General features: G+C 36.5%; 1 protein-coding gene across 1 annotated transcript in view; it reads right to left on the minus strand.

Moving 5' to 3' along the window:
• The window catches only part of FOCAD (focadhesin), a 97,255-nt gene that overhangs the window by 62,994 nt on the left and 21,535 nt on the right, over positions 1–12,726 (minus strand). Inside the window, exons 8-13 of the mRNA XM_057432914.1 lie at positions 12,378–12,584; positions 11,849–11,936; positions 10,941–11,143; positions 9,563–9,820; positions 786–890; positions 297–398 (exon numbers count right to left, since the gene is read on the minus strand). Coding sequence (XP_057288897.1) covers positions 297–398; positions 786–890; positions 9,563–9,820; positions 10,941–11,143; positions 11,849–11,936; positions 12,378–12,584 — 963 coding nt within the window. The remainder of the gene's footprint in view (positions 1–296; positions 399–785; positions 891–9,562; positions 9,821–10,940; positions 11,144–11,848; positions 11,937–12,377; positions 12,585–12,726) is intronic.

The following is a 12,726-nucleotide window of genomic DNA, read 5'->3' on the forward strand; positions in this document are numbered from 1 at the left end:
CAAATTAATGCCATATAACTAAGGTCTTATTCTTACTGTACATCATGAAAAGCAGAAAGCTGTCCTTCAAACATCCAGTCTAAGAGCTCATGAAATGAAAAGCAGGTTTCATGGAAGACATACTACAGAAATTTTTCACTAAGAGTCAGTGGAGGCACCACTCCCACCACTTACTTATTAACACTGATAATGAGCTATTAGTGTAAGCAATATTACAAAATTAATTTCTTTCTTGGTTAGAGGCAACTAGTTTTTCAACTACACTTATCTTAGGAACACTACGAAAATTTTCTAACCTGTCTTTCCCATAAGGATGTCATCAGCCGCAAAGTAACTGCTCTAAGCTTTGGCACGCTCCCCAGCATGTGTATGGCACGCAGAATTTGAGCAACACAAACCTGAAAGAAAATTTTTAACCAAATTTCACTGTTATTTTTTATGTCTGAGAACAAAGATTAATCTACAAATTATTTTATGACCAAGTACAGCAAGGAGATAACTGTCCAACTGCAATGTGAAATTAATTTTCTGAAAAACTTCAGTGCAAGTCCAAGAACATCTTCTTATGACATATATATAATGATACAGTGCAGACAATACAGCATAATGTACATTTCACTCTAAAACAAACGTCATATACCATCCAAGATATTAGAAAGTTGTGCTGAACCTTACAATCAGTTATTTTAAGCAAGATATGCATTGCTCAGTCTAAATAATTTTTTACAAAATAAATGACCTCTTATTGATACAGTTTTTCTTTTACTAAAAACATTTATTCTGACCTTGTGTACACCCAGTGTAGGCAATGTATACAATACATCCCTGTAAAGTGCAGGCTCCAAAGGTCTTCCCAATTTAAATATTAGAACTGGGATCAGATTTGGGACCTAAAATAAAAGAAGAAAATAAGCTTAAAACTAGGTTGCCAACACAATATCATATATAAGACAGTGACCTTGTCAGAACATATTACAAACTCCTACCCTTTCGCATTAGTTCTTCTGCTAATAGGAAAGAGAAAGGAAAATTCTTAAGTCTGTAATTTCATAGGATTAACAATTTATTTTCCTTCAAATTATCATTTTACAAGCACTGTGTTACGTATGTTCAGCTGAAATCACTGCAATAATCCACACATGAACTTTTACTTGAAATAACATTACAGGCATATTGAAAGGAACACATAATTGAAAGTGGTACACTAAAATCCATACCAAATGAATGAAGAAACTATTCCAATTCAGTTCTGTCATTACACAGAAATTCCAATGATGCTACTATCATAGCCCACAAACCTGTCACATAATACTATATAATTTACTGCACTCTTTAATATATGGTACAAAACTCCCAGAAAGCAGCCCCTGAAGTGACAAAAAAGGATGGGAGACATTCACATCCATTCCCCCTTTATTTAGACCAGATTTTCAGTATTTCCATACCTGCAGGTCCTTCAGTTTTTACTTGGGCATATTCACATCACTACCCTGTAAAATTAAAACTACTTAGGCTGGCTTTGCTTTTTCCCTTACTTGATTTCATGGATACTTAAAATTAATTACATAGTACTGCTTTACATTCTGCCTTTATACAGTACTAATGATTTTCACCTAGCCACATGGCTTAGTCTTCCACAGATAAAACTTGCGTGAAAAGATGTCATTCCCAAGAACAGAATAGCTAATTAGGAAATACGGTATTCACTAGTAGAAAGCAGACAAAATTATTTTTGAGTCTTCTGGCTTTCAGAAGATAATTTTTCTTTTATGGTGAACTGGGTACAGAGTTCTCCATTTCATTTCTAGTGTTTACTTCTGAAGTGAGTCACCCCTGGAAGAGGTTTTTTCCTCTTCAACCTCAAATTACTGTAACTTTAGAAAACTCACTGAGTAATGCCAAGACTGGAGGCTTAAAGCAGGAGAACAAACGTGCACTAAATTCTACACATACTGGGCTGAGCTAAAAGACTAAGAAACTCTCAAACCCAACATTTACAGGACTGGATCCAATCTTTAATTCACATTCCTACACCTCTGAAAATTCACCCTGGTAAAGCTGACCCTTTATATATATGTGAGTGGTTTAAAAATGCAGCAGTTAAAAAAAAACCTATCAATGGGAAACTTTGCTACAGCAGTCTCTCAACATGCATTTTTACATGAGCAGATGTCTTCAGATGATAACATTTCAGTTTACACAAGCCTGTCTCAGTATACAGAAACTACAGAGCAAGAATAATGAATAAAAATTCAAGAGCTCTGGGATTTTGCTTCTTTCTGTAATTACTGGTTCCGAGTTACAGACAAAAAGAAAATACTGTTTGTTCTACAAGACATCACTTATCTTTACAGCTGAACAATACAAATTTGGACATCTAGAGACCTAAAACCTTTGTCCTGGAATATGTATTTAATACCTAAAGAAATATCTGTAACACTTTTTTTTTCCTGGTTTTACAACTACTACTTGACATTCTTAAGTAGAATAAACCAGTTTATTCTATTTATTCCCCACATTTTTTTACTAATTGACTAGTCTCCTCCCCTGTTTTTCAAGGTTGACTGTCTACCATCTGTAGAGGCAGTCATCACTTCATAACCTCCCCAGACAGAGGACTGGCTTTACTGCAAATCTTTCAAAGTAAGAATCAATAAATACGTCTGAGAATTTAAGGTAGTATTCATCTGAGCAGACACACCTAGGAGCACTTTCAACACAAGACTTGCTCTCCTACCCATTTATTCCAAACTGAACACTGAAAAACAGAAAAATGAAACATTTACCCAAAACTTGAAGATTTAATGTGCTGACTTACCCTTCCTTCCCATCCCCCAATTGCAATGATTTGTTTAGACTAACTTACGCACAATGCAGTCATAGTCCCCGATTTACCCATGCCAAAAGGAAAACAACAATGACTATAAAAAAAACTATGTTCATTTACTACACAGGATGAAAAGTAGAATTAACTTTCTGATTAAATTAAATAGAATTGAACAGAAGACTTGAGTACCAAAGGCTAAACATCTTCAAAACCAGGACATGGCTAAATCAAGCCTTAGGGAAAGGGAAACTTGTACAGAAACCAAATACAGGAAAAAAAAAAAAAATCCCCTTGAAGCTAGAAGACTTGATAGACAGAAGCAGTTTTATTTCTGAGCACCTGTTGTACCTTAAGTGTCAAGGAAAAAAGTATCACCTGATTTGCTGTTACCTAAATCTATGAATGACACAAAGTGAATTGCAGGGTGACAAGCAAGCAATAGACATTCCATATCTCTAGGGGTGAGGGTAATCATTAACATTAATACAGCAACTTACGTCACCATTTTAGAGTCCCAAAATCATTAGGGAGGTCATGCGTGCTCCTCCGTTGAGATGCATAAGTTCTCCATAAAAGTGTTAAAACAATGCGGATAATATTATCCAGACAGTTTTGTATGCAGCAGCATGGTTGAAATATTCTCAGCTCAGATGGTAAGAACATTTTGTTAATTCTTTACATACCCATCCCTGATAAATGCTGTCACCAGTTTATCCTTTGTTGGACAAATAGGCTACATAAAACATCAGTAAAGACATCAGATATGTTGTTACAGTAATCAAACTCATTACCTAAGTTTGTTCCTTCAGATCTCTCCCCACAGTGACTCTTCCTTTTGCCAGAGAAAGGGTCCTAAGCAACTCCATTTGATCATAAGCTAGTTCTCTATTCAACAAGCTACTTCCTGTATTCTCAGTTGTAGCTACATTGGACTATACATACAGCAATTGACCGAATGACAGTCAAATCAAAATAAATTATAGTCCTAATCTGTAGTTATAAAAGCATCCAAACCCTTTAAAGCCAGTCAGCTCAAGCCTAGCCTTTATCAGCTGTGATGGTAAATTCATTCCAACTCCTGGGTTGGCATTAATTTTCCAGTTACAAATTTTATTCTAAACTAGGCAGGTATTAAATAAAAATTCTATGATGACTTTTACACTAAAATCTAGGAAACAGATACTAAAGTTGATTTACAAAATTCTCAGTAAAAGACTAAGCACACGCTTAGTTACAAATTTCCTTAAGGTATTGTCTTTCAAAGTGTACTTGTTTTGACCTTTCTATTCACATTGTAAGATAAAGGAGTAAGACCAAAATGTTCTAGTACAACAAAGCTGCTCCTCTCTCCATCTGCTTCACGTAATGGATAAACAACGCTGCGACTAATTTCAACGTTAATTTATGCTAAATTTTCAGCAAATGGCTCAAGAGCTCCAAAATGCAGACATGATGACCCATTTGCTCCCAGTAGGTAGGAAGCAGCTCCAGAGGTGGGAGAGGCATGCTGCCTGGCAACACTGCTTTCTGCATTCCCTACACTCCTAGAGGATGTGTCAGGGAAGTCGAATAATCAAATATGTATTAAAACATAATTTTAAATTCTAGATGTTGGCTATCACTTCACATTATTCCCACCATATTTTCCTTGCTTGCATGCTTATCTTGCTTCTGTCTTTTATTCAGTTCTACATAAATAAATGGTGTTTTATAACAGATGGGTAAAGTAAGTGGTAAAACAGTGATCAGAATATCCTTTAAGAAAGTGAAAAGCCATCACAGCAAACTTAAAATATTTTGATTCTTCAGCTCCATAGGGCACTTTCTGAAGGATGTAGTGGAATGTGGTGCGGATACGTTAGTTATCTGGGTCAATTTTAACATTAAAAGATCATTCCAGGCCCCTCACAAAAAGCTAACCAGAAGGCAGGAAACAAATTGTCACTACAAAGTTCCAGATTTTATTTCTGGGAAATGTTAGGCCAAGTTCTGCAAGAGAGGTAGCAACAATCTAGTTTCCCAGTATGCAAGGCAGTGACATGAGCAGGTTTTCAAAAGCATTCAGTACTCTGGCATTTCTTGCTCCAATGAGCAAGAGGGAAGCATCAAAAAAATTCACACAAATGAAGGAACCAGTTTTTCAAAAAGGTGCACAAATGAAGTTCACTTTCTATTTGTAAAAGTTATAAAATAAACTGTTTTCAAAAATTAGAAGCACTTTTTAGAGAACAGAAGCTAGATTTTCAAAGGTTTCATGTACTGTGGGGCAGGATCCTAACCAGTAAATTTCAGCCATGAAGATCTGACTATAATGTGATTGTTTCCCTACTGCTACTCTCCACAGTACACATAATCAGACATCGAACAATATCATCAGACACCACCTGAGCAAGCCAAATCCAGCCCAATATATAAACATGTTTTCTACACAGATAAAAATGCATTTTACATTTTGCTTTGTTTTTAAACAGACTCCCAACCCCCGAAGTGCACAAAAATGTATCTTCAGATGGATTTTCCAGAAGGGTGTCATTTACCACCAAAATATTTTATTCCAGCATTTGAAAGACCATAAAAGACGGGATGTCCTCTAGAGCCTCATAATCCTCTAATAATGGTAATAGATCTTGCGCTACTATTCATCAGTGACCTCTCAGTCAGATGATTTAATTTCTTCCCCTTGCAGCACAGCTGGTTTCACAGAGAGTGTAGTAACAGTTTTTGCACAACAAGAAAATTCATCCAATTAGAAAAACTATTAAGTGTTTCACGAACATCATGTGTCAGTGCAGCTTCTGCAGCGATTTAAGACAGACTAAAAGGCCATGTACTACTCTTTAGTCCTCAGCCTTTTAAAAAGATTTTTTGATTTTCTTCTATAGTGTTTCAGATCATTACCCCAAAACGCCTCAGCTAAAAACAGATCTCATACAATCATTAACATTGCACCACAAAAAGGCTTTTACTCAATGGGGAAGGAGGAGATACATACAGAGAGTCTTTTGTAGGTTCCCTTCATGGAAAGGGTAAGAAAATAAAAAAATAAAGCATAACCAGAACAATGTCTGCAAAATCAATTACAGTAATTATTTTTAAACTTAGCAAGATTTTTAAAATGCTCCATTAATTTACTGCAGAAAAAAAAAGACTTTACATGAACAGCATTCAGTGTGGAAATGGGAGATACTGTTTGTGACCCACCCCCACGGAGTTGTAATAAACATGAAAGCAATGACAAAAGCATTCTCAATGCACATTCTCTTCTGACCCTGTTTTGTTTTGAAACACAATTCCTCAGAACAGATTTTGCATGGCAATCACCCTTTTATTCAATTTTCAATTCACCACCCAAAGCTAGAGCCACTAACCGTCTGAACCACACAGCAACAAAATTTCACTAACAGCAGAATTACTGATTAACTTGATCACTTTAAAAAATAAAAAAGAAACAAGAAAGAAAAAAAAGCAACACATGATTCTTTTTATGCTATGACCCCACACCACAATATCCCAGCACTTCTGTATACACTGCTGTCATACAAGCAGTCTACAGTTTGGCTGCAAAGTTGACACTTTTTCTTTTTGCCCTTCAGACATTTTACTTACATTTTGCAAGGCTAAGTGCTGAGATTCTGCTAGTACAAGTTTATTTTGATTCAAACATGAATCAAAGACATGGAATTCTGAATATATCCACATTCATTTGGTTAGATCATCCTTCCATTACAAACACCCAGGTTTAAATAGAGTGTTCACATGCTACTAACACCAAAGGAAGAGATTCAAGTTAACAGGTGACTGTTTAAAAATAAGATTGAGATTAACAGCCATTTTTTGTTCTCTTCTTTCCACACCCAACCTCTTTCTTCTTCTTCAGAACAGCCTTCTAATTAATACACTATAGGTATTTCCAAATATTACCCAGCAGAACTCCTGCTGTATTACTACTTATACTGATTGCTTCATGTTAACTACGAAAAAGACAGGAGAATGCTCTACATACTTAGCAGAAATGAATTTTAGTACCCACAATAATTTAAAAAACTAAAAGCTCACCATCTACAGTCTCTGTTAGCAAAGTGTGAGCAGTTAGATGATATCAACTGATTGTCATTTTGAGTTCTGCATTTTAAACAACAGTTTCTAATTCACATGACCTTCTGCTAATCATTAGGGAAAGAGAAAACAAGATACAGTTTGAACTTCACGTTCTTGCTGCATTTGGGCATGAGCCATTTTTCCCAAAGCCAGGAAGGACTTTTACACCAGTCTCAAGGGATTCTTAATTCTGATATAGTCAGAGCACCACAGTTAGCTCAAGAGGCTGCTCCCATCAATCTTACTTACTGCACTGGTGAATAAAAGCTTTGCCTTCAAACAGGCAGAACAAAGGAGGTAAAGCCATTCATGTCATGCTAAATATCAAGAAGTTCAGGATAAATTCCTCCTTTGCGTGTCTAAAGCTTCTGTAACTCTACTGACTTGCATTAAAATTTGTCTCTAACACTTTTCATTTAAAGTCAGTGGAGTAATTCCAGATTACTCCAAGGGAGTTCAGAAGAGATTCATTCTGTATAGAGTCCAGGCCACTCTGCTAAGGTGCCATATTCTTCAGTGATATTTTTTTGCCTGCAATTTATTTCTTTTCTGAATTACTATCAAACTGTATTTTGAACAACTATATCAAACAGTTAATAAACAAAGCATTATGCCTCTCCTCTTTCTGTAATATTCACCATACAACTGATTCATCATACACTGATTCATCATACAACTCAAAGACCTAATGCAGTGAACCAAGTTACAGTCAATCTACACACAAAACCAGGAAAGCCGCGATAAAAAGCCTGAAGTTACCTTAGCACTTTTTACACCACTAGCTAAGTTAGTCACAAGAAGGAAACTGCCTCACTTGCAGCAGTATGGATCAGAACTGAAGTTTCATAGGATATAGCAGAGGTATATATCTATATCTACTGCAGGTGCTGCAACATGTATTGGTAACTTACTTACCCCTTTTCCTAGATGGTAACTAATTCACTTACAGGGCCTGGTTACAGGCTATTTAGTGAACCTGTCAGACTACTCATGCTACATCTGAATGTTGACTTATAGAAAGAAATTTTGAAGAAATATTTAATTACTAATCCGTACAAGCCTCATTACAACACAAAAGCATTGAATACAATACTTGAAAGACAAAGAAAATGCAAAATTCTCACAAATTGACAAAACTATTTTAAACAAATCATATACTTCCAAAACTATATCAATTTGAGTGCATTATAAAACACACCCATATAAGAAAACAACAAAAGACTACCCTGAAAAAGATTAGAGAAGAGACATAAAAGGTTAACAGCAGGCAACCCACAACAGATGAAACTGTCATTTGGTTTAAAATCTTCTCTGGCTTAAGAAATACAGTTATCTCCACAAGCACTGTACAACAGGCCTAGCTTAGCCCAGCATTTCACTATGTATTCAACAGCAAGCACATCCTAAACTGCTTCCCTGGATCAGAGTCAGAGTGCTCAGCACTACAAGTCATCAAGTGCATGTTTCGTAAGCTCTATCCAACTACTGTGCTGCAGGATATGATAACTCTTTGAGACAGAAAAAAAAAAGAAGCAAATAAAGCCTGTCTTTATGGCACATCTGAAATTGGAAGTAACACTTCCCCCTTATCTATATTCTGTTTAGTTTTTCAAATAAGATGTGACTGCTTGTGTATAATGTCTCATGCACTACCTATTATTGTTTCTAAATAGCGCCATTCATCTTTCCAGGTTATGTGGATAAATATAAGCATGATGCATAATTCTAGCTTGAATTCAGTACTGAAGCAGACAAAGCCTGTGCACATATTTTTAAGAAGTACACAAACACCGCAAGGGACTTTGCAGTCTTCCAATAGCCACAAAAGAACAGAGAGAATAACTTAAGAGGTCACCAAAAGTCAGAAATGGTTTTGTAGCCTCTTTTCCACTTCATCATGTTGTATTTTCATATATATAGATAATATTAACAAATAATCCAGTCTTTTTTTCCTAAGCCTAAACAATTAAAAAATACTCTAAAACTGAGACATAATACATATTTTGATGTAGAGTTCCAGTCAGTGTGGGGAATACACATGTGCATGTGTACGTCTAAGGGTCCACTAAGACCACAGTGGAAGTGCCTGCTTAGGGGTGAGGGGAGTCCCAGAGAGCAGTGGTGCTCCTAGGGGCAGGAGATGTGTGGAGGGGTGCATTTGTGTGTGTTCCAGGATGGGTGGGACAGTCTGCACCAGCAACTGCAGCGGAGCTGCGGCCTCAGAGGTTTGCACGTCCAGATGCCAGCAACTGGTGAGACTGGGATCAGAAGCCACCTACTGTGCACTCTGTGTATTCCCCATTGCTGAAAAGCTCCATATCATATCTATCATACATATTCGTACATTGTACACATATTCCCACTAGCAGACCCTCATCTTGCTTAGCCAGAAAGTGAAGCAGGGTAGGACCTCTGGTGCTTTTTTGTATTCTTGTGCGTGCTCTGTGTGCTTGCATTACATACATACAAGCACAGGTATGTGGTGTACACATGTGCTGCACGCGATGTACCTACTGGGCGTACAGGCAGTTTTACTACTTGTCAGACCTGAGGTCATTAAGCTGTGGCAGAGTTGTGTCTCTCAGGCTGCACAATCTATCACAACTCCTGTGACAGAAATCGAGTAACAGTTTTTACCTGAGAACAATCAGCCTTGACTATTTCTGTAGTACCCTGGAGTACATCATGAAGACTGTCTCCATCATTTTGGACCAGCAGATAAGCCAGCAGAAGAAAAACATGGGCAGGGACTTGAGTGGTGACAGGTAACAGCGATTTAACTGAAGATAACCAGTTAGTAACTGCAGACTTCTCTTTCATGAGCTCTATCATCTTCCAGGTTGTAAACAATGAGCTGTAAGAGCTGGTTATGGGGTAAAGGAGTTTACAGGATACCTGAGAACAAGCGAAACAAAAAATTCTCAATCAAGCAACGAAGGCACCATGAAAGATCAAACAAAAAAATGTAACTAATCCAGTTCCATTATCTAAAGCAGATCCTTTTTTTAGAGTCCTATTACAATAAATGTAAAGAATAAATTGCAATACATTTCTTTACAATTATTTATATGAATTATCATACTAAGGATGATTGAATGGGTTGCTAACTCCCTATTCAGGAGTTCCCCCTTCATTTGGCATCCATCATTCCTGTTCCTGCTGGTAACTGCAGTGCTACTTCCTCACTAAAATGGACATTGTAAGACTGCAGTACATTAAAAACTCCCATTCCTGACAATGACAGGTGCATCACAAAGTGTACCTATCATCTACATTATTCTAAGGAAATTCTTCTAACTTTTTATAGTACTTAATAAAACAACTCAGTTTCAGGTAAACTGTTTCACTTCTCAGAATAAAATGTTCTACAGATGCAGTCTGAAAAGGTAACATGGTAAGCAGGAAAGTAGTTAAATACCAGTGAGAAGTCCTAACTCAGATTTTTATATATATAAAAGTATGCATATTACGAAGCTCCTGCACATTAATAGAGAAGTTCAAAGTTTTTAATGAAAACAATAAAGTTTAACCCAAGAAAAACCATTTCTTTATTAGCAATTTTTTGTTTTCTTAGAAAATGCACTATTTGCAGAAATGCCTTTCAATTATCAAGAAAGTAGTTGGCAGGTAGTAATCAGATGAAGAATGTTTATATCAAAATCATGGTTAAGAAATTAGTTGAAAAGAGGTCTCCAAATGGAATTCAGACTCCAACAGCACAGGGCCAACTAACCTTTAAATTACCAGGGAGAAAGAGATTCTGAGTAGCAAAAGCTGCTCTCCATAAAAATCACAGAATTTCACTGTTCAGCAATGTAAATTTGTTTTGGTTAATGGAAGTTAGAACACCTCTGTACTTCAGATGACCTCTTAAAAAACATTAAAACTCAATTATTCCATTACTTACGCATTACAACCACCATATGCGAAAAAAAATCAGCAATCTAGAATGCCAATCCTGTTGAATCCATCCTCCTACCTGCCCCAAAAGAAAGAAAAACCCCTGTAACTTTACCAATTCTTTTTTATCCTTCACACCTTCCTCCTGTATTAGTTCCAAAAGGTTTGCAGCCAGCTGCTGCCTTGTAATTCCAGAATTATCCTCTGATAGGCAGTCCCCAACTGTTGTAGAAGTTAAGATCTGTAGCACAGGCATCACCAAAGTAAAGGCTGTGGCTGAGATGTTCTGGGTTTCTGAACAGGAAAGGAGCTTGCACGCTATTTAGGAAAAGGTGGGGAAAAACACAGATCATGTATGGAAGAAAGCATTAACAATATTTGTACTTTGAGGCATGACACAAACATTTCTATGAAACACACTGGTCAAGCAAAGTAACGGAATTATAGTATGTGCATACTAGACCTAAAGTCCAAAAGACTTTTTTAGAAAACTCCAATTCTGTTTACAGACCATACATTCCTGTTGTTTATAACAAAGTACCTGATGGCAGCAAGAAATGCAACAGTGGAATACAGCACAGTTCTTTGCTTTTACTGGAATAACTCCACTAATCAAAACCATTAAATCAAAAGCTCAGCCAAACATTGCCATGACTGTCAGGCCTGCTCTCTTAAGATCTGTCAAAAGAAACCATTCAGCAAGCATCAATCTCAGCTGAGAATACCCTATTGTTGACTCAAAACCAAAGCAGATAAGCTCTAAGACAGCAAGGAGCTTAAAATACAGCAACATTCATAAAAAAAGTTAGTGTAGCAGGAAAATTTATTTTTATTGCCATTACACGCAATGTTGCTTTTTAAACTCAAGGAAAACCCTGTTTAAAAAAAAAAAAAAAAACAAACAAAAACCCCAATCACCCAATCCAACTTAGGGGAATACAGCTTTTGTATAAACATAAACGTGAAGAAACAACAGGCACAGTCTTGAGAGTGTACATTCCTCTTTGACAAGAAGAGCTTTACCTAGACTCAGAACAGACTTTTGCTGACTTTTGGGGGTTTGCAGCAGTAGAAGTGCTAGTCCAATTATACACTGTTCCACTGGAAATGCCTGCAAGGGAAAACCAGAAGTGGTTCAAATTGCCTTGGTTTTTCAGTGCGATTAAACAGTACAAATGGGCAGCAAGCAAAACTCTCTCTAGTTTCCTCATGAATCATAGTGAGTGCACACTTACACAGCACATGTAATAAAGAATACAAATAGTGTAAAAATCATATTTTAAGTGAATAACTACAACATTTTAATTCGCTACTTTGTTCAAACCATTTTAGCTCAGTTTAAATCAACTCCCATACTAAACAGTTAACTGATATGTACAGAACTAGTTTTCACCTTCTGAAAGTCTTCAGCTACGGAAAAAAAAATTTGGAAACTTTTCAAACAACACTGGTCATTTGCAGATGAATGTCACATATCAATGCCACTACTGTCTTAAAAATGACATTTTCTAAATTTAATATAACTACTCATTTTTTCCCCCTGAACTCTTACCTCTTTTAAGAGCTCAAAGTTGTCCTCTATTAAGGAGATCAAAGATGAGCATTCTCCCGTTACATTTAAGCACACTTCACAGAAGCATAACAGTTGCAGACAAAACTCAGATAACTGAACTTTCCAAAACACAGAATAACGCAGTAAACTGAGGAATAGCTCTTGCAGAAAAAATGAGGCTTCTGTAACTTGCAGTAAGTCTTTATGCTGTAGAAAGGCAGTTAAAAAAAACAACAAAACAACAAAACAAAACCAAAACACATTCTGGTTTAGTTCCCCTTACCTATCCACAGAGAATTTCCCAAGTATAGAATTAGTTCTATTAGCTCTGCAATAATATTAGCACTGC

Source organism: Pezoporus wallicus, unplaced genomic scaffold (assembly GCF_028554395.1).
Source record: "Pezoporus wallicus isolate ANWC-B61680 ecotype Strahan unplaced genomic scaffold, APGP_CSIRO_Pwel_v1 contig_2910, whole genome shotgun sequence".
Classification (NCBI taxonomy): Eukaryota; Metazoa; Chordata; class Aves; order Psittaciformes; family Psittacidae; genus Pezoporus; species Pezoporus wallicus.